The 26,623-nt window shown below is 44.3% G+C and overlaps 1 protein-coding gene and 1 long non-coding RNA gene across 4 annotated transcripts; one reads left to right on the forward strand and one right to left on the reverse strand.

The window, feature by feature from the left end:
• Window positions 1-4,275: 4,275 nt before the first annotated feature.
• LOC147956793 (uncharacterized) lies at window positions 4,276-5,553 on the reverse strand. Its single transcript, XR_015610000.1, has 2 exons — window positions 4,935-5,553; window positions 4,276-4,622 (listed from the first exon to the last, which is right to left on the reverse strand). It is a non-coding gene; the product is annotated as an uncharacterized LOC147956793 (long non-coding RNA).
• A 324-nt stretch (window positions 5,554-5,877) lies between these two features.
• On the forward strand, window positions 5,878-11,838 carry LOC147956794 (uncharacterized). 3 transcript variants are annotated; one of them, XM_087533038.1, is made up of 15 exons: window positions 5,879-6,152; window positions 6,353-7,001; window positions 7,302-7,429; window positions 7,652-7,728; window positions 7,904-7,995; window positions 8,226-8,311; window positions 8,553-8,626; window positions 8,804-8,871; window positions 9,205-9,272; window positions 9,372-9,426; window positions 9,518-9,973; window positions 10,114-10,242; window positions 10,336-10,484; window positions 10,922-10,999; window positions 11,564-11,838. In XM_087533038.1, exons 2-11 carry the CDS (start codon window positions 6,462-6,464, stop codon window positions 9,860-9,862), a joined length of 1,533 nt encoding a protein of 510 aa, XP_087389164.1. In that variant the 5' UTR covers window positions 5,879-6,152; window positions 6,353-6,461; the 3' UTR covers window positions 9,863-9,973; window positions 10,114-10,242; window positions 10,336-10,484; window positions 10,922-10,999; window positions 11,564-11,838. The 3 variants fall into 3 exon arrangements, with proteins under 3 accessions (XP_087389166.1, XP_087389164.1, XP_087389165.1); XM_087533039.1 differs by lacking the exons at window positions 7,302-7,429; window positions 7,652-7,728; window positions 7,904-7,995 and having other exon boundaries at window positions 5,880-6,152; XM_087533040.1 differs by lacking the exons at window positions 8,804-8,871; window positions 10,114-10,242; window positions 10,336-10,484; window positions 10,922-10,999; window positions 11,564-11,838 and having other exon boundaries at window positions 5,878-6,152; window positions 9,518-9,600.
• The last annotated feature ends 14,785 nt before the right edge of the window (window positions 11,839-26,623 follow it).

Genomic DNA, 26,623 nt, shown 5'->3' on the forward strand with positions numbered 1-26,623 from the left:
GACCCTACGGGTTCGAGAACAATGTAGACATGACCGAGACACGTCTCCGGTCAATAACCAATAGCGGGACCTGGATGCCCATATTGGCTCCTACATATTCTACGAAGATCTTTATCAGTCAGACCGCATAACAACATACGTTGTTCCCTTTGTCAACGGTATGTTACTTGCCCGAGATTCAATCGTCGGTATCCAATACCTAGTTCAATCTCGTTACTGGCAAGTCTCTTTACTCATTCTGTAATACATCATCCCACAACTAACTCATTAGTTGCAATGCTTGCAAGGCTTATGTGATGTGCATTACCGAGAGGGTCCAGAGATACCTCTCCGACAATCGGAGTGACAAATCCTAATCTCGAAATACGCCAACCCAACATCTACCTTTGGAGACACCTGTAATGCTCCTTTATAATCACCCAGTTACGTTGTGACGTTTGGTAGCACCCAAAGTGTTCCTCTGGCAAACGGGAGTTGCATAATCTCATAGTTATAGGAACATGTATAAGTCATGAAGAAAGCAATAGCAACATACTAAACGATCGGGTGCTAAGCTAATGGAATGGGTCATGTCAATCAGATCATTCAACTAATGATGTGACCTCGTTAATCAAATAACAACTCATTGTTTATGGTCAGGAAACATAACCATCTTTGATTAACGAGCTAGTCAAGTAGAGGCATACTAGTGACACTTTGTTTGTCTATGTATTCACACATGTATTATGTTTCCGGTTAATACAATTCTAGCATGAATAATAAACCTTTATCATGATTATAAGAAAATAAATAATAACTTTATTATTGCCTCTAGGGCATATTTCCTTCACTGCCTCCTTCTCCTCCTACGCCGGCGCGCCCGAGCAGCCAGCCTCCTCCTTCTCCACCTCGTCAACAAGGGCGGAAGAGACCCGCCGCCGCTCCGGCTGCTCCGGCGCGTCGTAGTCCTTCTCCTCCGCCTCGTAAGCAAGGAAAGAAGATAGTCGCAGCCGCTTCATCTGCTCCCGCATCTAGCACTACAGCCAAAGATAGGAGGCAATACAGATTTGGTCCATCTCTCAAGCGTTTAGAGAAGTTACCATACGAGATGACTGTAGAGGAAAACAAGAAGATCGTGGAAGCCGAAGTGAGGGACTACTTTCAAGGGGTGAAAGCAAAGAAACATCCACCTCTGGAGGAGTAGATCCGGTGAATGCAAAGCGCACTATCGATGCCCTGAAGCGAGCACCACCTTCTCCGCTGCAATCCAACTATGATCGCATTATTGAAAGGTCATTTATAGAAGCAGAGCGGTCGGGAAGTACTATCAGTGATCAAAGGTTAACAGAATGACGAGCTGGGAAAAAAATTGCCCAGCTCGGCGAACAAGCGAACCAATCGTGCCCCCCGCTCAAGGTGTCTAGCGATATCGTCGCTAATCATCCGGAGATTTTGCCCAATAGCAATCTTGGAGATTACCTGCCCGACGATGTATATTATGATTTCTTGGAGGTGGACGAACACAAATAACATTACAGGAAGCCTCTCGTCAAAGATGAAAGATCTGTAAAAACGATGATGCGAAGATTCCATGATTGGTACATGAAAACCTGCAGAGAGTCTGGGGGTGAATACTTTGACGCTGAGAGTTAAAGAGGAGCATGACCTCGTTGGAATTGAACTGTTGAATGTTCCATTTGAGGAGTTCTTCCAGTTTTTCAATCAAAAGGCCCTTGATAAATTAACGGTCAATTGCTACTGTCTGTAAGTACTATTTCTGTCATTAAGTCTCTATATATAGGTCAACTCTTCCATTGCATGTATATATAATTATCCTCACTATATTATGCAGATTGAAGATCACCGAATTGAAGAAAAGACAAATCGATGATATTGGGTTCATTAACACGGTTGAATTTAATGCCAAAGATACCGAGGCCAACTTGCTAAGATCGTTGGTATTAAATCAAAACAAAGATATAATACTCTTTCCTTACAACTTCAAGTGAGTGTTACTGTCTTGTGCATATTCGGTTTCCCTTATTAGTCGAGGTTATAGTAATGTAATTGATGAGTTATGCATGCGTGTGCAGGTTCCACTATATTCTCCTAGAGATTAAGCTTGAGCAGGGACTAGTAACCATTTTAGACTCGAGACGAAAGATCCCCAAGAGTATGCGGACATGACTGAAATGCTCGATAAGTAAGTTAAATCGATCATTATCGCAACATATCGGCAACTTTGTTCATTTCCTAATATCAAGTAATTGTTTTCTTTGTCTGACAAAGTTTGGAAAAAATTCACCTCAAAAGCTCCGGGACTGCCGAGGAAGCTGCGATTTACACACCCGAAAGTAAGTACTACTAGCTAGTTCCGCGCATCTCCTAGTGATTCAAATGCTAGTTTCATCAATACCATTTAGCATGCTTGCTTATCAGTTTGATTGACCTCTATTTCTTGTAAAGTGGTTGTGGCAGGAAGCCGGAAATAATTTACTGTGGATACTACGTTTGTGATTCTTTGTTTTCATGTATATGCGTCAGACACAATCTACTAATTGATCTATATTATGATACCCTACCATATCATAGTCTCTACTACTAATATTTTTAATACCTCATGAGACTCTTTTAGTGAAATTCATAAGTCTCAATTCCCGAGCGATTGCACCAAAAACTCGAGTTTCTTTTGGATTTCCTTCTCGATCAATGACAACCGCCATCATATCGTATTATCATACCGTTGTCACGTTTGAGTTCTTTACATGTATGTACAATTACAGCTCGTCGTACTTCTGTCTAATCTTTCTAGAAGCATTTTGGTTTGCGAGTCCATCCGCCTTGAATCAATCCCGTGCCATAGTTTGTCGAAGCCGCACAGTCCTCGGGCATGTCCCACATGTCCAACACTAGCAATTGCCTTGTCAATGCCTCTCTTGCTAATTCCGATAGATGCATATCCTTGATGGACTTCTTTATTTCGCTGACTGATTTGCCTCTTGCGTGAACGCACGTGTCCTTTTTTTTTGGTCCAAACAAATCTCTCGGTCCTGATTCCTTCGGCTCCTTACTCATAGCACAACGCACGCACACAGTCACGAACCGCCGGTGCTCTAGCGACCACGCACGCAGCTGCTCCACGCGCATGCGACCGCACGCCTCACGCAGCCCGTGCCTCGGTCCGGGCGGCTGCCATCCGCTTGCGCTTGCTCCTGCCTCGGCCGTTACTGGACCTTCACGTCTCGTTGCTGCTCCTAGTTCCGATCGGATCGATTCATCCAATCTGAGTACTGCTTGCGCCATACACCGCGCCGCCGCCGAGAACTTCTGCCTGCTTCCAATTACTTCTTCCAATCTTGCTGAGAACCACGCCGCTGTCGACTGCATCTCAAACTCAATGCTTTCTTTAGATCAACAAACCGTAGTCTTCTCGTAACCTTGCTTATCTTACCACTTGTTAGAATAAATCCGAGGCGCTCCGTCGATCATTCGAAGACGCAATCACACGAACACGAACATGACACCGAGATTTGTTAACGAGGTTCACCAATATGGCTACATCCCCGAGGCCTGACTATGGGCGTCTCCCCATGACACCGCTACAATACCGCACTAGGTCGTCCTGGACGCCGACACACGCCGCCGGCTTCCCCTGCGTTCCTGTGCTATTATGTTGGCATAGGTTACATCGTTTGTCTACACCCACTATATATGAGAGGCCTAGGATATAAGTGTCCTACTAGAAAACGACTCCATATCCTATCTAAACACAATACAACTACAAATACAATTGTAACCTACCTCGTACACTATATTCGACACAATTCCAACAACCTCAAGCTACAGCCAAAGATCCACAGTTGAGAAAACATAACAAAAGCAAAGGAAGCGACAGACATGCAAATATTGAGAGCAAAACAGAGGAGGCAAAACAAGCAGAAGTTGCCCCATGCAGAGCTATAGGCAAGCAGAAAAATTGCAGTCTGTGTCTATATCTGTATCACTTGTGATTGTCCATCTTTGTCCACCCTCGCTGATAATATCATGCTGGAGAAATCCAGGACCTGGGCTAAAGAGACGGAATGAATTGACGGCCTCCATCATTAAGGGACAGGTAAGCTTCACAACTCAATTACGTACATATATAGACCATCAGTGTGCACTTAATCACGCTTTAGAAACAGAGCACACAAGGCACAACCTACACTCTGCTCTAGTACCTTCCCAGCCCGTTATGGTAACATTAACCTCTGTGAAGATACTGTACTCCACAAGCAAGACACAGAGAAATAAACCTTGAGTTCCAAAGTTTCCTTGGCAACATCCAAGGACTCTTATGTATTTGAAGGATTAACAGAGCAGGATATGCTCTTGCCAGCTACGGCCAGCAGGGATGCATAGAAGACAGTTGCTACTGCTTTTTTATAGTATTTTGCCGAACCTGTAGGAATTACCCCCACAGTGTAAATTGATGCCGCTTATGTGCAGAAAGCATGCACAAGGGAAAATAAGATCCTTCCCACAGCCATTTCTCCTCAACGACATCTTTCCCGGCACCTTTCTCAGGTCTCACCTCCGCCTTGTACAGCATCTCCGGCCCTGACCGTGTTTGCCCGCTCCCGCATCCCTTGTTCGTCCCTTGCCTGCGCATAATTAGGCAGCCTACTTAAAAGAAGCTAACGATGCGTTTGGTTCCGAGAAAATAGTGCGGTTTTCGATTGCAGCGTTTCCTCAAATGGTAGCTGACGTTTGTGTTCACATACGATGTTTTTCGTTGCCGCGCTTTCCGACACGCCGCTTTGAAACCGCTCGAATCAAAGTGAATTAGAAAACGGCGCTCTCAGCCCGAACCAACACAAAGGCTATCTTACGTAAAAAAAAATTTGATTAGAAACGGTGCTTTCTGATACGAGAAAACGAATACATTACGGTTCCAGCGACAGTTGTGGTCTCACCTGCTATTCTACCAGCTCAGATTGTGGAGACAGCTCTTATCCTTCTTTCTTCTCAATCACAGAACGCCGCACACATAGCCTCGCATGCGTAGCAAACTCCGGCGGCACCATAGAACACCGGCAGCACCAGCTCGCAGCATCTCCGGCGCCGTCACAGCACGCCGGAGCAGCCCGAGTCGTCGTTGCAACATCATCGTCGCAGTTTCGCCGGAGCAGCCCGAGCTGGCAGAGCTGACTCACAGCATGACGGCTATGGCAGCACGGAATCGCAACATGACGGCCTTGCAGCATCGGATGCTTCCGGCGAGCAGCCTTGCCGCACCTGCGTTCCCACTGGCCTTGCAACATCATATGCTTCCGGCGTAGCACCGGCGTTGCTGCATCCGGATCGTCGCTGACCTCCCACAGCTCCGCCTCATCGCACAGCGCCGCCAGCATGTCGTGTGTGTGGGAGAAGAAAAAGAGATAAGGAGGGAAAGGGGCACGGAGGAAGGAGATAAGAAAGAGAGGAGGCACGTGGGTGGGCCCCACTGAAGGAAGCAGCTGGAGATGCGGATGTTTACATCCGATTGTTCGAAAGCAGTTTCCTAATGTAAGTGTGCGTGGGTGGGGAAACGACGTGGGGCGCGTAGCTCTCAGCCGTTATGCACTGACTTAGCATTTTTCAGACATTTTAGGATGCGACACTGGCTAGGTGTATAAGGTCTAAGAGTTAGGCGTTGCACAATGTAGTGTGACGTTTAAATGTCGAGCGCCACAAAAAAGGCCAGTTGAGTGAAAAATTTTAAACACAGTTTAGTTTGTGAAATAGTTTTGTTAGATTTGTCATTTTTGCCGCATCTGGCTGTGCACTGCTGCTGCTACTACTCAGAAGAGATGGCATCTGGGCCGTGGGCCAGTTCCAGCTATATACTACTCTACTACTGTACTAGATATAGTAGAAGCGTGTGTGAGTTGCGTGCGTGGGGAAGACGACCGAGCAGACACCAGAGCAAGTCGTCGGGCGCAACAACTCCCACTTCCACTTGTACTAACCCGAATTCCCCTTCGCCTTCCCTTCCCTTCCCTTCCCCTGTGTATCTATCAATCGGACGCTCCGGCGCCGGCCTTCATCGGCGCCGGCGCCCATCTCGCGCTCAGCGCCTCGCGTCCTCTTCGTCGGAACCCACGCCGAGCAGGGGTGCGAGGGAGAGGCGGCGGCGCAGCTCGTCAGCTGAGGTACTACTTACTGAACCTCTTCTTTATTTTATATACTTCCAGTGCAGCGCACTACACAAAATCTGTTTGCAGAATTAGGATTATTACTAGGGTTCATCCGACTGGGAATTCTGTTTGCAGAATTAGGATTATTACTAGGGTTTGCAGGGATCAACTAAGTTAACCCCTCTTTTCCTTATCCGTCTCCTCTGTTTGTCCAGGTCCAACCTGTGATCAACCAACACGCCCACCGTCTGCAAAGGGGGATTTTCGATCGGTTGATTTGCTAGACCCCACCGATCAATCGATTCTACTCGTGCCGAGGAAGAGATGGCCGGTCCGTTCAGCACCATGATGAAGATCCTGGACATTGGGTTCAAGATCAAGAGCGCGCTGGACAACGCCAAACACAACATGGAGGAGTGCCGCAAGATCGACGCCCTCCTGCTCAGCCTCTGCGCCATCGCCAAGCACCTGCAGGGGTCGCCCAAGATCATGGAGCACCACTTGATGAGGGACACGGCCAAGGGCCTAGACAAGACCCTGCAGCTCGCGTCCGACCTTGTCGCCAAGTGCATGGCCAAGGGGTTCTTGGACCGTGCTTTAAACGCCAAACACGTCGCCGAGAAGCTGCGCGGGGTCTGCCTCGATGTGCAGCTCAACATGAACGCCGTGCTGCTTGCCAACGGTGTCTTGAACAGCTTGGAGCTGGCCGAGCTTAAGGAAATTGTGGCCAAGCTTGAGGTAAATATGGCTCAGCTCTGCGCCAACGTTGCGTGGAACAGCTCGGAGCTGGCCGAGCTTAAGGAAATTGTGGCCAAGATTCTGCGTATTGTTGCTACACAGCCCGCTGTTCATCTGCAAGAAGAGGTATTGTTACCTTACCTTGCCACACGACAACATCTTTATGCATGTATGCATGTATGTATGTATGTATGTATGTATGTATGTATGTATGTATGTACGTATGCATGCATGCATGTATGTATGTATGTATGTATGTAACACTAGGCCTAGTGCCTCACTGATTATGCAGGATGATACCAAAATCTATTTGTTTTGTTGTTAAATACAAAGCAGAGCTCTAAATAACATACCACATTGTTTTATGTAAGCTTATCAGTTGTAATACTGTATATGAATTTGTTTAGTTTTCTCTTCCTATTTCAGGTGGAAAAACTGGTGGAGGACGACCAGACCAGTTCTCAAATTAAGAACAAAGGGAAGGCAAAGAAAACAGCTGCAGCTACTTCTCAAGACAAAAACAAAGGGGAGGCAGACAAAACAGTTGTTGCCAGGTACGCTCAATTAGCCTGCCATAGAGCTATCCAAATGTATATGTCCCTTTTATCTATCTTAGTGTTTTAGTATGCTCAGTTACTTGGCGTGCTTTATGCATTATCCAAACATGCCTCTTTTTATCTATTTGTATGAATTTTGTTGGTTATAAATGTCGATGAGTTAACCTCCTACCTTTACTTGTTGGTAAAGCATTTGATTTTGTTGCACGAGACTTGCAGGACGGAAGTTAAGAATCAGAAGAAAAACAAGAAACTAGGGCATAGCACGGTGGTGCCAGATGCTTCCTTACGAAATGGTAACGTCACATCTTTCATGTTACTCTGACCATTACTTTCCTCATGCTGTTTAATAAGAATGGATGAAATCACTTAAAAAGTGTCCTTTACAGCACCATTAGTACACATATGTGCTCTTACAGACATTACATGTGTAATCTAAACTGTGACATGTATTTATTGTTCTTCTGGCAGGCTTACCTGAGTACGCTTCAGCGGACAGTATGGGTGAGAAAGGCTCTAGTACTATTGTTGCTGCACGGCCCGATTTTGATCTGCCAGAAGAGGTATCATTGCCTTACCTTGCCACACCACAGAATCTTTATGTATGTATGTATGTCACACTAGGCCTAGTGCCTCACTGATTGATTATGCAGGATGATACCAAAATCTATTTGTTTTGTTGTTAAATACTGTACAAAGCAGAGCTCTAAATAGCATACCACATTGTTTTATGTAAGCTTCTCAGTTGTAAATGCTGTATATGAATTTGTTTAATTTTCTTTTCCTATTTCAGGTGGAAAAATTGGTGGAGGACGACCAGATCTGTCCTCAGATTAAAAACAAAAACAAAGGGAAGGCAAAGGAAACAGATGTTGCCAGGTAAGGTACCTGCGGAAGTAAGCTCAAGTAGCCTGCCATAGAGCTATCCAAATGCATATGTCCCTTTTATCTATCTTGGTGGATTAGTATGCTCAGTTACTTGGCCTGCTCTATGCATTATCCAAACATGCCTCTTTTATCTATTTTTATAAATTTTGTTGGTTATAAATGTCGATGCATAGGTTAACATCCTACCTTTACTTGTTGGTAAAGCATTTGATTTGTTGCACGAAACTTGTAGGCCAGAAGTTAAGATTCAGAAAAAGAAGAAACTACGGCGTAGCACGGTGGTGCCAGATGCTTCCTTACGAGATGGTAACGTCACATCTTCCATGTTACTCTGACCATTACTTGCATCATGCTGTTTAATAAGAATGGATGAAATCAAACTTATAAAGTATCTCTTAAAGTACCACTAGTACACATATGTGGTCTTACAGATATTACAGGTGTAATCTAAACGGTGACATGTATTTATTGTTCTTTTGGCAGGCTTAGCTGAGTCCGCTTCAGCGGCCAGTGTGGTTGGACAAGGCTCTAGTACTGTTATTATCAATAAGGTGTTTCATATGCTTTAGTTTCATTTAAATCATTGTCATAGTTGGGCAACCCGATTTCTTACAAAAGGATGCCTCAAGCTATAATAACTGATCTATACCAGTAATTAAGCTGAACTTCTATACCATTACTGGTCAGAGTAACATGGAAGTAATGGTCAGAGTAACATGGAAGATGCGACGTTTTGTAACGTTTCAATCAAAACAGCACTCTTCAATCGATGGGCCTTAGATAATTTTTTTTAACGTTTTGTAGAATGTAGTAGATTGATCATTTAATTTCCTGCAGTGGTTAATTCTCTTAACTATTTGCATTATGTAAATTGGTTTTACCAGATCATATCAAGATCAATAGAGAATATGAACTTGGTGACATCCATTGACACGCACCCCACTAAGCCATGGTGAGTCATATTTATAGAATTATAGCCCATCCAGTGACGCAACTCTTATATTAGTAATTCCAAGATTTCCTCTTATTTGCACTATAATATGCATCATAGGATTGTGACGGGTCATGAGAGAGGGAATGTTTCCATTTGGGACTACCAGAAGAAGGTATCATTACTGCTACTTTATAGCCAGCGTTTGGTTGCTAATGCAGTGAAAATTAAGTTGGTGAAACTTAAATCTGCTGATTGTGTGGCAGGAAACTGTGATGAAGTTGCAGGTCAATGAGGTGCCAGACAAGACTACACTCATGTTACATGCCTTGTCTCAGCGCATCAAAGTGAGGCCTCCCAGACATTCCGTTTTTTCAGTCAAATTTATCGCTGAAAGGAAATGGTTGGTAGTGGGGGATGGTCGCGGATACATCTATGTTTATGATTACACCAACACTGAGCTACACATGGTCAACAAATTCAGAGCTCATGATAAGAAATCTGTGAGCTCTCTGGCTGCTCACCCAACAGAGCCATACCTTCTTTCATCATCTACTATTGGTACAAATATCAAGGCTTGGGACTGGAGCAAGAACTGGAAGAAATTTTGAAATTTCGACACCAAACCTGAGATTGCATACTACAATGGTGTGCGCAGTGTCAACTTGAATCCAAGGGATACCAACACTTTTGCTTGTGTTACCTTTTATGATGGAGTAAAGGTTTGTTATAGCCTCTTCCTTTCCTAACTCCTCGTACGGTGTGCATGGTGTAGTTAGTGAATAATCGACTAATTCAGTTATTTCGGTAGTTATTTGTATATTTGATGTTAAAAGATGTCTTCTCTGCATGAGATTTATAGGTCGGGAACATCAAAACTTCCAGTCTTAAAACGACACTGAAGGGGCCATTCATCATGGCCGATTATTTCTTCACCTGCAGTCATCGGCACCTGATGGTTACTTTGAGATCGAAGTCAGACAACCCTGAGGTGAAGAATATTAAGCATTGATGATTGTTTTCATGACAGGATTGATAATAGTTGTGTGCATATATAAGCCTCATAATGCTGTGTGAAAATCAGATATGGGATTTGAAGACACAAAAAGTTGTTCACACTCTTAGCGTGAGTGGGCACAAAACGACTTGGGTTGCTTGCCACCCAAAGCTTCCAATACTGGTTACAGTGTTAGATGACGGGACTGTATGTTTGTGGGATGCCAGTACCTACAGGTAACTATAATGCTTCTGCTCAATATACTAGCTCTTTCCATCTCCTTTTTTAAGATATGCATGTATTCCATGATTCAACATACTATTTTTGACCAACAATCTGCTTGATATATTGAAGATTGCATTCATGTTATCACAACCTATAAAGATTACCCAAACCACCATGACTACAATGGGGTCATCACATATCTTGGCACAACTAGCTGTTCCAGTGGGTTGGTACCTGTAGTTGGTCCACAAGCAGTGTTTTTTTATTAAAAATTTAGCATTGTCTGCATTACTTGATTTCTGGTTTGTTCTTGACTGTATGTTTGTTCCGGCGGATTGCATGTAAAGTTTGGCCAGGCATTGCATCATTTAATCCAGTGCCATGGAAGGTTTTTTATTTGTTCCTGAAAGCAAAACATATAACTAACGCTGGTCTCCTAATTATATAGGCTTGAGAAAATGGTTCACATTACTGACAGCAAGTGTCGTGATTTGGTATTTGTCCCAGACACAAATGGCCCACTCAGGTACTTCTCAAGTTCTTCTTTTTTTGTATTAGCATTTTCATTTATCTCTAAAATACATGTTGGGTGTGGCTTCTCTATAATAACTAAAGGATATCCCGCAAATCGCTTCGGGATTTGTAGAAAGTACATATTGACCAAAGAATGAGAAAAAAGAAGCAATTGATGCTAGCACTATTATTTTCAGAAATTTTTCGAAGCAAGCTCTATAATGAAACATTGAATGTAAATCGTGGATGCTTGAATGTTTCAAATGCTAATGCCACCTATAAAAATGGACCGAGTATTATACATGAAAACTTGGACAATCCGAAACATTGTGGGTGTGCAAATAAAGACAGCAAACTGACAAATGCTTGTATATTTTGTTCTGAAGTTACTATTAGTCTAGCTAAAAGAATTATGCCAATTTTGAGTCTACCATTGAGAGGCACAAAATGGTTTCTCATAAACTATAATCCTCAACTCAACTGTTCTTGCTCGGTTTGTTTTTTCTCTGTTATTATATATTATGATTCTTTCCAATTTCACAATGCTAACCTTTGATTATCTAATCTAATTACATAGGCTTGCTATCGCATTTGAGACAAGGATAGCATTCATGGAAGTTAATTGGCCGATTGTGAATACAAGCAATGCAAGTGGACTAATAATGGGAACTAACTAGGAACAACCTCCCCGGGAAGCAAGGCAACGGAGGCCATCACGGAGATTGGGATAATGTATTTATGTATTTGGCGAATTGATATTTCCTCTTGTGATTAATCTTGTAAAAATACTGTTGTGGATAAGAATACTTTTGTGAGCATCGTGATATTTTTATTATATTTTTCTGAATTTTATTCTATTTGTTATGAATTTTCTCATTTGAACTCAAGTTTGAATAATTCAAACCTCAATTTTGAATTCAAATATATTTGTATGGTTCATGTTTGTTTTAGAACCATCTATCTTGTGTTGGTGTTTATGAGTCAAAGACTCACTTGTGTTATTGTTTAAATTTGAAAGCCCAAATTCTGGATTTGAACAAAGATCATGTTGAAATTTACTTCAAAACTTATGATGACCTAGCTCTAACTCATCACCAAGTTCACTCAATCACTTTGTTATCTCAAAAAAAGTTTGAAATTTCCCCACATTTTTCAAATGCATGCTATGCAAATATACAGATCCTAAATCTACCTCTTTCATCTACTACTTCTTTGGGATGTTACACTTGTGTCCAGTGTGTACGTCTTCGTGGTGTGCATGAAAATGGCATCCTTCGTTGGCCTGCGTTGTGGCTCATCAGTGTCATAGGCGGCGTTGGAGAACTAGAGGTGGAGGGGTTGTTGCTCCCCTCCGTCTGTTGCACGCGGAGGGTGTTCGGGACAGAGGTAATGCCACTCCCAACGAGTGATGAACGAGTGTTGCTCATGGCCTTCGTTGAGCGGGGGCTCTCCTTCACCGTCAGCAGTTTCGTGAAGCAGTGATGCATGTAATATGCATCCCTAAACTTTATTGTTTATTGTGTTATATTCCAAGATATTTGCATCTTATTTATGGTTATATCCATGTTCTACATTGATTTCGGGGATTTTCCACATGATCCCCTTTATTTGGGTTATAACCCTGTAGAAGAGGAAAATCTTGTTTTGTGTATTTTTAACTTTTAGGGACCTTCGCAAACTCAAAAGGACCTAGGATTTTTTCTAGAATTGTTTTTCATCAAGACGAAGACCTGGACCACTTGGATTAGAAGAGGGACCGCACAAGGGCAGAAAGAGGATAGGTGGCACGGCCCAGAAGACAGGTACTCGGCCTGAGGCCCAAACTCGCCGAGCACGTGCCTCCATGGCATTTCCTTTCACCGCGCTGGGCCGGCCCACGTTACTGTTTAAAGACGCAAAAAACACTGTCTGTCCGGTGACTCGAACCGGCGATCTCCTTGCTCACAGTTCGTTGTCACAACAGATTCTCAGAAGAAAAAAAGTTCGTTGTCACAACCAAGCAGCCAACCTACTTAAGGTGTTTGCTTATAGCCTTTTTCTTATTATAATCTTTGTTTTGCTGGAATGGTTTTGTTTTGTTTTTTGGAACAATTTTTTCTTTTTATTTTCATTTTCATTTTTTATTGCAACGGATTTGTTCATTTTTTTCTGTTTCTGCTATATGCGTGAGTATTTTCCTTCAAATTTGTGATTTTTTATTCAAAACTGAAGAACTATTCAATGAGGCCGCTCTGATGGACGAAGATTTCGTCCGTCAGATCGAGATAATGACAGAGCGGTCGCTCCATTATAGGGGGTCGTCGCCACCATCACCGGCGCACGCAAAGGAGGAGTAGCCTTCCCCGTCGCGCCACCGCGTCAAGCCCGAGCTGGCGTCCACGCTCTTGCCGGTGAAGAAGCCGGCCTCGCCCCGACACAACCGCGACGTCCAGATCGTACACCGCATGAAGGAGGAGCCAACCTAGCCCCCGCACCATCGCGGCATCCAGATTGGACGCCGCATGAAGGAGGAGCCTGCGTCCCCGTCACGCCACCTGTACGGCCGCATCGACGCGTCGTTCTCCCCGCCACACCACCACCACCTCGCCATCAAGGAGGACCTGCCGCTCGTGATCAAGAAGGCACGGGCCCGCCTCCTCCACTACCTCGGCGGTCCCTCGGGCTCGAGGGCCGTCGTGTCTGAGGCGGAGTGCGCGGCTCGGCGGCAGGAGCGGTATGGCCGGCGCAATGCCAGTCGCCGCTCCGTGTTCGCCTGATTACAGAGATGATTTGAAGCAGTATGGTAAGATGGACAATAAGTGGATAACTCTTGGATATTTGCCTATATGGTCATCGAGGAATGGCTCGGACATTGCTTTGCGAGCGTGTGGTGACCGGCTGACTGTCATTGGACCTCCAAGAAATGCTACTGGTGGCACAGTGGTTGAGCTTCATGCATGGGTCCAGGATGAGCAACCGGCCGTGTGGAATTTGGTTGCCAAAGAGCCATTAAGCAGTAAGTTCACACGTAAATTGGAGATTTACTGTGCCGTAATGGTTTGCTGAGTCTGTACATTGAATAAAGATTGGAAGCATGCTTAACTAGCGGCAGCATTTGGATCAACAGCAATGTCAGTGCTTAGCGGAAGCTTTTGACCAATACCTGATTCATCTTTGGGCTTTCGCTCCAACAAAGGCATATTGTATTGAGTCCCGCTTCGGTACAACCCCCATCCAAAACATATAAAGGGCAATATGGACTTTTGACCTGGTATACCCATTTTATACGTATGATAGGAAGAGCAGCTACCTACCAATCAACCTGATAGACGTTGGTGGGATATGAAGAGCTTGCCACTTTAAGAACTAACTACAACACATAATCCTGGCAGCTTTTGGATTTTTTATCTTTTCTTGGAAATTGTGAATATTTTTTTCTAAAAAAGCGAGGATTTTTTAAAATCCAACAATTATTTTTCAACAACTCTAGAAAAGGTTTAAAATTCATTTTTTTAAAACATTGCCTTTTTTGAAAATCCTAAATATCTTCTGAAAGTACGTGGACTTTTTGGAATTTAGAGAACAAAACTTGTTCATGGGAACATTTCGGAAATTCTGAGCAATTTTTCAAAACCGTGAATCTTTTAAGTAATTCCGAAATATTTTTTGAGTTTTGAGAAAAAATTGAAAACTGGAACAGTTTTCAGAAAACAATAACCTATTGTGAAATTCTGGTATATTTTTGGAATTTATGAAAAAATAGGAAAACACGAGCATTTTTTTAATTTTTGTAAAAAAGCTCGAAGATTTTGGGAAACCACAAACAATTTATAAAAAACTAACATGTTTTTAAATTTCTAAACATTTTGGGAAAATGAAAATTATTAGAGTGTTGAGAAAAAAATTGTAAACGACAAGATTCTTAACATTCAGAACAATTTCTAGAAAAAAGAATATTTTTTTGGAAATCCTGTACATTTTTTGATTTTTTTTGAAAAGGAACACTTTGTAAAATACTGATTTTTTTGCACAGGTTTCAAAAATAATAATAAAGTTCAAGAAGGAGAAAATCAATTAACCAAAAGAGAAGAAAAAAATGCTTAGGCCCTAGAAAATAAATATATTCAAAAATTATTCACAAATATGAAAAAACGCTGGCAAATTTGAAAAAGTGTTCGCATCTTCACAATGTGCATGCCCACCTGTTGACCAATGTTGATGCCTTTTTTGAATGTCCAAAAAAAACCATGTACAACATAAGGTGCCTAGATATGTGACAAGGCTGCACTGAGAGCATGTTGTTTCTCAACATCCGTTAAATGACCTCAATTTTTTTCATTGACTTGTATGATCAATTCAAGGCACCGTGCCAAGTTGTTTTGGTTTTCTAGAAATTTTCCATTTGCTGGTGTTTTTCTTAGTAAAAAAAGGCGATAAATGGCCGGATGTGACGCAACTTGCATATGGTGTCGGAAATAATTCAAACTTGGCATGGATGCCTACCATGAGCATTCTCACCTGCTCGTAAAAGTTGGGGTCAGTCCATACATGTTCGAAAATATACCATGTGTTAACAGAGGTGCTCGGGTAGGCCAGAAGGCTCTGTATGAGAGCATGTTTTATTCAACATCTTTAAATGACTCCAATTTTTTCCCATAAGCTTAAATAGCCAATTCAAGGCACCATGCCAAGTTGTTTGAGTTTTTGACCGTTCTTTCAATTTCTATAGTTTTCTCGATGAAAAATGGCTATACATGCTCGGACATGACGCAACTTGCATATAGTGTCAAAATTCGTTCAAACCATGAGCATGCCCACCTATTGGCAATAGTTGGATCATTTCATGCATGTCCAAAAAATAGACCATTTTCAATGGGGGTTGTTTGGGTAGGCGAGATGGGTCCGTATGAGAGCACGTTTTATCGGCATGGTGAAATGACCCAAAAAATTCCATGAGCTTATATCACCAATTCAAGGCACCATGCCAATTTGTTTGAGTTTTTTTTTGCAATTTATGAAGTTCTCTCGATGAAAAATGGACCACAAATGGCCGAACGTGACGCAACTTGCGCATGGTGTCAGAAATCATTCAAACCTGGCATGATTGTCTGCCATGGGCATGCCCACCTGCTAGAAAAAATTTGCGGTCATTTTATGCATGTCCAAAAATATACCATGTTCAATGCAGGGTGTTTCGGTAGGCCAGATGAGTTCATATACGAGTGCTTTTTTTGCATCTTCAAATGACCCCAAATTTGTCCATGAACTTTTATGACCAATTCAAGGCACCATCCCAAGTTGTTTGAACTTTTCGGCAGTGTTTGTATTTTCTGGAGTTTTCTCGGTGAAAATGATCGATAAATGGCCAGACGTCACACAACTTGCATAAGGTGTTGGAATCGTCCAAACCTGGCATGGATGCCTACCGTGCGCATGCCCATCCACTGGCAAAAATTAGGGTGCTCTCGAGAATGTCCAAAACTTGACCATGTTTTAAACACACGAATTTGTTTTCCTGAAAAAACCCATAGTAAAATAAAACAAAAGCCGGTTTTAAACACACAAATTTGTTTCCTGAAAATTTGTAAAGTTACATTAGCCACATAAGAAGCTAAAAGGAAAGGAAGTGTTCAAAAAATTCTTCAAACTGTTAGTTCTAAAGTTTGCATGCTCCTCATATTTCTATAAAAGTGTTCAAAATGTTGCTTGGAAAAAATGTTCTTAATATTTTTAACTAACATGTCTCCTTAAAAAATTGAAATGTTCATGCTTGTATAAAATATTATTAATTTTTTTGAAATATTTTCATGCTTTTATGAAAAATGATTTTTTTAAACGTGTTCAAGCTGTTAAAAAAATGTTGGATTATGAAACATTATTCAATTTTTAAAAATCCATTCAGAATTTTCTTGGTGTCACTCTCTCCATTTGGGTTTATTGGGTCCAAGAGCCACCAAAACTTGTACCAAGTTTACTAGGCTGCTGCATAGTTTATAAAAAAAACAATTAAGCTGCTGCATTTAAGCACGTCACTTTATTCCGTAAGTCTCTCCATGGAAGCTAGCGCATGGGTTTCCTTGATTGGATCATGCAGCACCATTGCATGCACAGGTTAGTTAATAGGCCTAATTAATAGCGACGATTAGCTAAGAGATTTATTTTCAATTTCTCCTGTGCGTTTTTCGTGGTGTTCCCGTTTCGGCTCATGGGCCCAATAATTCCGGGGGGGGAGGGTTTCTTAAGTTTGCACGTTCCTAGCCATTCACAAACACTAGTCAGGTCAACTGGTGAACCTTTTAACTTAATGTATAAAGGTCTGTGGTTCGATTCTTAGTGGAGGCATGTATTTTGTGAATTTTTACATCTCGCGTCGCCCTCTCTCCAGCCTTCACCAATGGGCCGGCGCAGTTGAGGGTGTCTCCCACCCCATATACGTGTTCGGGACGTATTTCAAAAAAAGACCATCTTACCCTTTGTTATGAAAGGGTATGAAAAAATCTCGTGCGTTGATGTGTTTAGAGGGGTTGTACCGAAGAAGAAGTGTATTTTTTCTTCTATTATGAACATACTCCATAAGGTACCTACCTTATATTCAATAGCATCCTAATTTTTCTTTGCCCAATTTGATCCATGATATGCTTTTGTTGAACTGCGTTATCAAGTTCTTCGTATTAATGATATGGTGTTCCGCAGTGTATGTTGTGTAGTGTTAGAGAAGCTGAGGAGCGCTTGTGCCTTGTGTGCTCTCTTTCTAAAGCGTGGTTAAGTGCACACTGATAGTCTATATATGTACGTGGACGTAGTTGAGTTATTTTCTTTTTAACAAGGATAATACACACCAGACTGTGGGATACTCGGTCTACAGCGCCAGATCTACTTCACCAAAGGCACACCATCCAGAATGGTTCAAATGTTCAGTTATTTTCTTTTCCAAATAATGAGCGATCGAAGCAGCGAGATTGGAACGGTCCTGCTCTGGACGGAACTTTCTGCGATATAAAAACAGATGGGTGGATTGCAACTGCCCCGTCTCGAGCCTGGTGTTTTCACTTTCGTCAAAGAAGTCGACAGAGGCGGTTAATCGTGCTCGAGACAGAGCTGGGGTGTGTTTCACGTATCAGGTTGGCCTTTTAAGTAGCTGCAGCTTCTGTTGCCTCGACAGCTGGGTTGTCCTTTTTAGCCTTTGGACATTGTGCATCAATTTCTGATGCAGTAATCGTGGATTCTCAGGTGCTGGGAGTACCGCTATGGATATAATATAATTTGGATTCTCAGGTGCATACTAATTTTAGAATGAAAATAATATAATACAATGTTGCACTTTACACCAAACACTACATTTGGTACAAAAATAATAATCTCGGGGATTGCACATGGGAATTCGGGATGGTGGTTTGTTCCCCTGCTTGGTAATGGCAACTCATGGTCATCAAGGATTGATTTCATTAAAGATGAAAAGTCTAATACTAGAAAGCAAGTTACCCCATTCTCCTCGCATAATTTGCTTTGCTGCTCGAGACTCAAGAGACGAACAACTCTTCTCTGCTATGCACCTGAAGCTCCTGCCCCTCCCCTCGCGTCAATGGCGGATGCTGCCTTTTGGCAATCTGGCCCCCCTAGTTCAGGTAGTTCAGGTGTCCTGCTAAAATCGTCCGTGTCCTTGATTCCATTGGGAATGCCCATACTAAAATCTTTCAGGTATCACTAAATCCGTGCCGTACCGTGTATCTTGCTGGATGGAATTTGTAACAAATTATTACTGTTTCTCTACCAATTACTGTGCTTAAGAAGAAAATAAATCAGGTTGGTTGTCAGGTGTAAAATCAAAGGCAATAAGCTTCAACCAAGATGAACCAGAGTAATCATCAAAAGCAATAAGCTTCCCTGCCTACCATCATGACTCGGTCAAATCCATGATTAAGTAGTCAAATTTTGGCAGTTTTCTTTTGTTCACAGTTTTCTTTTGGTCCGACTTTTGAAGTAGAGCAGACAGTACCTCCCAAGCAGACTCGATTTGCTTCCCACGTATAATTCGAACTGGCTTGGAATACGCCTCGACATTTTTTGGAAATCTTCGGTTCTTGAAAATGCTTCCATCTGCAAGTTTCCACATAGCAAGACCATCACCACAAACCCAGGAACGATATGATTTCTTACTTCAGCTGCCGTTTCAGATGCTAGATAAGGGCAGTTTGCCTGCTCCATAAGCACCGACCGGACTATTTCACAGTTAATTCCCTCGTCCACCTGATACAAAATGAGGAAACAACGGGTCAGTTGAAAAGGGCATGGAATTTTACTCACATACAAGTTGTATAACCATGTTGAAAAGAACATGGAATTTTACTCAGTACATCCTGAGAGGTCGAAGTTCTTATTATTCTCAATCAGTATTTGGACCTGCACAAAATATATTATGAGAACCTCTATATACGATGATATTTGCAACTTCAACTTCCCTTACCAGCACATAAGAGACCCTTCTCAGTGCAAATGGATCGTTTGAAGAACTTGGCTGACATCCAGACCAAAACAGACCCACTAGGCTGGGAAACTCTGTTGAGCCCCAGAGTCATAACCTGAACTTCCTATGCTTTCCTCTGTTTTTCTGAACTCTGAATATTTGCATGTAGTTAGCTTTCTCTGCTTTTGCTCTGTTTTCTGAAATCTGAATACTTTCCTGTAGCTTTAGGTTTCGGGCGTCAGGTCAACCCGGCCTTGACAGAAAATCTTCCACCTATCTGCTCACTAAAAAAGCAAACCGTCCGGCTTGATGGTGAATCTATAGAAACCATCAAACCAAGCAAGCAATATATCCAGTGGTGCTTGCTTGAGAGTCACACACCAGTCCAATCCAACTAAGCATGTGCAGATCAGGTATATGTAGATTGTTGAAGAAACCACTCCACTTATTTATCCTTCATGCACAAGTTTGTGGCAACCCCATCACCACAACGCACATGGAGCTTGTAACAAACACACTTGATTGGGAAACGCAGGCAGGCAATTGGAAATAAACACACCAGTTGTTGAAGAAACCACACAAACCACCGACTGCATCCCCTGTCGCTCTATGCCATTGTATGAGATGTGTTGGGGATGTACACGGAACGGAAGGGGATTTCTCAACCACCCAATGGTGGAGAACGCGGTTGCAAGGCATGGTGGCGTGCTGTGGCGGCTTGAGTGTGGTGGCGATGCGGCAGTCATGAAGCTGTGGTGTGCTGCGGCAGCCCCACCGATGGCGATTTTTTTTTTTTGTTGTTCACCGTGTTACAAAGCCTTCTCTTTTGCCGAGCATATGAACTTGGCAAATCATCTGTGCCACGTGCCAACAACGCTGCCTGTCTGCTCTGTTCCGTCTGATCTTTTTTTTTATGTCGTGTACTGGGTTTTGACACTCAGCAAATGCGTGACAAAAAAAAAAACTCAGCAAGGAGCCCTTTGCTGGAAGTGTGTATGCCGAGTGTAACACTCGGCGAAGCCTTTACCAAGTGTTTTTCGTCCTTATTTGGCACTAAACTAACAATTCGATTCCAGTAGTGAGTGATACACCGGGCACTAAGCAATACACACCAACTCTATAAGTCAGGTTATAATTACCAGAAAAGGCTCAGGTTAAACAACATCGTTGCGTTGCTGATTTCTCTCGGAATCTGTTATTCAAGCTTGTTTGATGAAACATCAAGTATCCCGAGATGAGTTAATTTCCCTATACTTGATGGTATTACTCCAGTTATATTGTTGTTTGATGTACGTAGCACAGTAAGTTTGTAGCACTCACCCCAAAGATGAGATTATCCGTCGAACAATTTATTTGAACTGACATCACTATAAAGAAGATTTGGATAAGCTCCCATCCCGGTGATATCTCCTTCAAGGTTATTTCATTCAAGTCGAACCCTTACTAGGATCTTACAACTTAGCAAGCTTGATGGTAAGGGTCCAACCAAGTTTTCGCCAGTAGCAGACAAATGTTGTAGCTGACCGTCTGGTAGTGGTAGTAGAGCAGGAAGGAGATGTTGCAAGTGTTTTTTGGTGGGCTGTGTTGGGTTGCTGCCGTCCAGATTAAGGGCTCGGCGGGCCTCGGAGCACCAACTATGATCAGCAGTTCGCACCTACGTGTCCTCGCCGCTTCATCTGGCGAGGAGCCTGATCCTGAGCTTGGGCTCGGCGGTAGGATTGCGGTGCCGGCACTGACTTGGACGACATCGCTCCGGCGCACGCGCTCAGAGCCTGATCTCCAGCATGGACATGGCGGTATGTGACAACAGTTCTAATATGGGCTGCTTTAGTTATTTGTAGGTTGTATATAAACTGAGCCCGATCTCTGGATTTACTAATTAGCCAATACTTTCTGTCTCAGGGTCGTCTGGCGAGCCCGGTCTTGTACACGGTGCTACTCCAACGCGCAACATCTTCCCTACTTAACCGCCCTCCGGCCACCCCGCCACCCTGCCACCGTGCCGCAGCAGCCACTTAGCCGGCGGGCCGCGCAGGCCTCGTGCAGGGCACTGAGGAGGATGCCGCAGTGGCCATGGTGAAGGTGATGCAGAGGCAGAGCAATGTGTTAATATGAGGGGGCCAATGCCCCCCCCCCCTCCCCAGCTTTGAACCAATTTTTGAAAGAAAAAAGAGAGGGCTTGCATGGATGTAAATTGCAAAAAACCACCATAATTGATGACTTGTATAATTTACTCATTCCAGCCCTTTGCCTCAAGATTGGAAATTCATAAAAGTATCCTTCTCTTGTTTTGGAAATTCAGAAGTGTGTTTTCCCCTCTTCGACACAGCGGCCGGAGAGGTTCCGCGCGCATTGGCGGTGGGACTTAAGCCGTTACATTTTGGTACACACAGCCATTAAATCCTCGAAACATGATGCAAGTCTAAGGTTTGGTTCAGAATGCGAATCTACTTCAGACGAATTTCTTCAGTACGAGTATATATTCTTCAGCGCGTAGGCTGAGTTACCAGGCAAATCACATTGGGTAGTTTCCTTTCACATCCTGGATTACTTCCGTATGAATTAATGTTCCTTTTTTCAGTAAAACTGGAAGCTATTTTTCTTTCTCTAATGCAGATATGTTGATTGGGAAGGGAAGAACAATGTGGAGACTGACACTGATTGTAACCTGGATAAGTACTACAGTCTTCTGTTTGTGTATGCACTGTAGAAATTATGAGATGGCTGAAATTATGTGTTGTATTGATCTGACCCTTGTGGGGGTATATATAGATGTACAACGGAGGGATAGAGACTTGGAGTAGAGGGCAAGATATTGTATGTTTAAACTAAGTCTATCTCTATCTTTATACCTCGTGCTGTTGACTGGAGTTGTTGCTGATGAGTAGTTGTAGACGTATCCATGTATGTCGATGTCGAGGTAGCCGATCATGGTGATGTAGCCGTGGTCGAGGTACTCGTGGTTGATGATGTAGTCGTCGTGTATGATGAAGCCGCAGAAAGCCGGAGGCGCAAAAAAAATGCACTATGACGGAGCTGCAGACATGAACAATGCACCTTGCGAATGTCAGAGGGTGTCGTCAGCGATGAGTCCACCGATTTTGCCAAGACCAGAGGAAAACCATCGAGCACACATCGGTTTTGCCAAACCATGTGGCCGTGTAGGGTCGTCACTGTAGTGACGCTGTGTCGATGCAGTCGTGCCGTCGTGGATAACGCGGTCGATGCCGTCGTCGTGACGCGTAGCGTCTTACAGAAATGTCTGTCAGAGGACGCTACGTGTCCATCTTATAGACGAGGCGGCTACAGTGTGTTGACGATGATAGTAATGAAGACCACGTTGATGAAGACCTTGGCGGTGGTATGTCGGCAATAGTATTGCAGTGGCGTGTTGATGATGATGTCGCTTGAAGGCGTCCCTTTGCAGCGACGAAGTGTAGATGTCAATGCGGTGCTGAAGTATGTGGCTCGTAGCCCGGCTTAGTCGTATAACTTGATATAGTTCGGCTCGGGGAGGTGTCGGTGTAGTTGCAGATCGGTGGCTTGATGCACGTTCGCTGCATCGGCTCGGTGTAGACGGTCCGCCCGCCGTGTACGTGTTGCGGAATCTCGCTCGGTGTAGTTTGCCAGCTCGGTGAAGATCGCTGTTGGCGTAGTCCGGAACAATGGAAGTTGATGTAGCTACGATCAGTGTACGTCCGGGTCGACGCAGCCACATGTGTTGCCGTAGTCCAGCGCCACCGTGTACGTCAATGTGATGTCGAAGCCCCTACCTGCGGAGCACAGCGGCGCGTGGCCGGCGTTGCCGGTCGACGCTGCAGAAGGGCCGTGGCTGGGGTCCACGGCTCATGCCATGCACGTACGCATGTTCATCACGGCGAGTGTTGCCACGCACGTATGCATGTGCAAACGGCAATGTTCTTGCGGCTCGATGCGTGCATGGGCTATGGAGTCGATGAAGTTGCAGGCGCTTGGCGATGAAGTTATGTTTGGTGCTGGCGGGAAGAAGTTGCTGATGATGCGTGGTCATCCGGGATGTCGATGCAGATCGTGAGAGTAGCCGCTTGATGTGCGAGGAGTCCCTCGCCTGAAGTCGATGCCCGTGCGTGACGCTGGTGGAGACGCATCAGTGGTGTGGCGATGAAGTTTGCAGCCACGGCTTCTCGGCGATGGAGTCCGCGTGAACCGGCGAGGGCGGAGCATGCCGCATATGCCTGAGGCGTCGCCTCCATGCGCGGGGTTCCGGGTGTATCCATCGTGCGTGGTGAAGACCCAGGTCGATGCAACCTGGACGAGTCGAACCTGTCTCGCGCAGTAGACCGTGCTTTTGCCCAGAGCCATACCTTTGGGGCCACGCCGTCGGCTATTGTTGCCTGGGTAGATCGACGCTGAACTGCACGTCGATGTCTCGCGCGTGCCGTCAGCTGCGCGCTCGAGTGGGAGGGGCGCCGAAGGCACCGTTTTCTCTGCCGATTTCCTCTACAGTTCTCACGAGTTATGGAATCGAGGATAGTCAGACTTATTTGGTGGCTAAAAGAAATAAATCTAAAGAATTTCGAAATTTGGATCTATCTAGTGGATGAATCTTTAAGAACCCAAAAATTAAAAACTATGGAATTTGATCTAAACTATGGAACCGATCTGATCTTTGATCGGGTGCCGCGCCCCCGGGGAGAGGAGATTAATCTCCCCGGGGCGGCGCGCTGCGAAAGTGGTGGAAGATCTTAGAATCGGCGTTGTGAGACTAACCGCACTAATACCATGTAGAAATTATGAGATGGCTGAAATTATGTGTTGTATTGATCTGACCCTTATGGGGGTATATATAGATGTACAACAGACGGATAGAGACTTGGAGTAGAGGGCAAGATATTGTATGTTTAAACTAAGTCTATCTCTATCTTTATACCTCCAATTGTTCTGCAGGCAAGTGTGACAATATTCAGACTTAACTGTCCTTCCCATTACAAAAGGCACTTGAATTTCTCAATCATGGTGGTGTTACCTGGTCTTTTATCTCATGATAAGTTATACAACAATGTGCATCATTGTAGATGCATCTGCTTTTAAATGTTATCAAAAATAAAAGGGGGACTTTTGAATCGCCTTTTCGCATATTGTCCAGCTTTTGTACATTGTTTGCAGTGGTTAATAGACTTTGATGAAGGTATGTCTATGCTTAGAATCCATTAACATTTTCTACATTGGTCAGTCCTTTGTTCCACACTTCCACTAAATCATCTCCCAATGGTCACATATTTCACACAACATGGCAGATACCACACAAACATAATATAAATAGTAATATTCATAACCTTTTGGTAAGAAAGGGTGTTCAGATATCAAGATTCTCCGCTTCCTGGCTCCTACATATTTGCAAGGTCATTTTAGGCAGAAATTTTGGCCTGAAGCGAAAGCAGAATATACTTCATAAATTCATGGATTCATGAATATATAAGGGTCAAGTACCAAAGTAGGCACCACAAAGAAACAGGGGAACCCCTATACTATCAATTTTAATATTGATTATATCACACTTCTTTCAATGCAACGGTAATATGCATAGGAAATGAAAGAAACAGATAAATAAGGGTGACAGCAGTACTTTTGGATTTCTGGTGTCATGGAAGGTTGTGCCACGGCCAGACCCGATGCGCCCAGCGCGCGCACACACACATGCGCCCGCGTCCGAGCCCGCCATGGCTTATTTCCCAACAGTCTATTCTCATCTTGTCACCAGGCAAAGAGTTTAGAAAACAGAGCAAAGCAGAGGTTAACTATAGGCAAAGCGGAGTTTAGGAAACAGATCAAAAGCAGAGGTTGCAACATGAAGTATTCATAGTTTAGAAAGATACATGCAAGCACAATTCTCGTCTGAATCTATATATGTAACAGTTATATATCAGGCGGGGGATCTCCTCTCTCACGCGTCTTCGGGTTGCACTACTGGAATCAGCTACTTTGCCATCTGCCAGCTCTTTGCCGTCAGCTAGCGAACGGCAAAGAAGCTCTTTGCCATCAGCTACCAAAAAGCAGACGGCAAAGAACTGGCTGATGGCAAAGACCTAATTTGCCATCAGCCAGTTCTTTGCCGTCGGCTAGCAGACGACAAAGATTCTTTGTCGTCGGCTAGCGGACGGCAAAGAGGGAGGGGGCCCCACTGACGAGCTGCTTAAAAAAACCTAACGGCCCCCCGCGGACGGCAAAGAGCAAAACAGCGGACGACAAAGGGGGGCGGACGGCAAAGAGGGAGGGCCCCACTAACGTTAACAGCCGCGCCCCACCCCGCCCCTCTCTCTCTCTTTCTCTCCCCAGTACTCGCCGCCGCCCCGTCGCCCCACCACCCCGCCCCAGCGCCCCAGCGCCCCCTGCCCCGTCGCCCCACCATCCCGCCGCCGCCCCGGCGCCCCCCGCCCCGTCGCCCCCGCCGCTCTGCCGTCTGGGCGCCGACACGCCCCGGCGCCCCGGCACCCCCGCGCCCCGCCGCCCCGGTCGGGCCCGGCCCCGTCGCCACTGCCGCCCGGTGCCGCCGCCCCAGGCCGCCCCGCCCCCCTCCTCCGCCGCCCCAGGCCGCCCCGCCCCCCTCCTCCAGCCAGGTGAGCTCTCTGCCTCCTCTTTTTTTTTTCCATTTTTCTGTTTTTTTAGTTTTAGGTTTATGTTTAGTTTAGATTTAGTTTTAGTTTTAGGTTTAGGTTTAGTTTTAGGTTTATAGGTTTAGTTTTAGTTTAGTTTTAGGTTTAGATTTAGTTTTTTCCTTTTTTTTCTGTTTTTTTAGTTTTAGGTTTAGGTTTAGTTTAGTTTTAGGAAAGAAGAAGAAGAGAAAAAGAGGAGAGGAGGAGAAGAAGAAGAGGAGGAGGAGAAGAAAAAAGAAGAAGAGGAAGAAGAAGAAGAAAAAAGAGGAGAGGAGGAGAACAAGAAGAGGAAAAAGGAAAGGAGGAGGAAGAAGAAGAAGAAGAAGAAGAAGAAGAAGAAGGAAAAAAAGGAAGAAAAGGAAGAAGAGGAAGAAGAAGAAAAGGAAAAAAAGAAAAAAAAACGACCCGACACGGTACCCAGACCCCGACCCGGCACCCCGACACGACACCCCGACCCCGAGACCCCGACCCCGACACCCCGACCCCGACCCCGACACCCCGACCCCGACACCCCGACCCCGAGCCTGACCCGACACCCCGACCCCGACACCCCGACCCCGAG

Source organism: Triticum urartu, chromosome 7A (genome assembly GCF_056163025.1).
Source record: "Triticum urartu cultivar PI428250 chromosome 7A, HENAU_Tu73, whole genome shotgun sequence".
Lineage (NCBI taxonomy): Eukaryota > Viridiplantae > Streptophyta > Magnoliopsida > Poales > Poaceae > Triticum > Triticum urartu.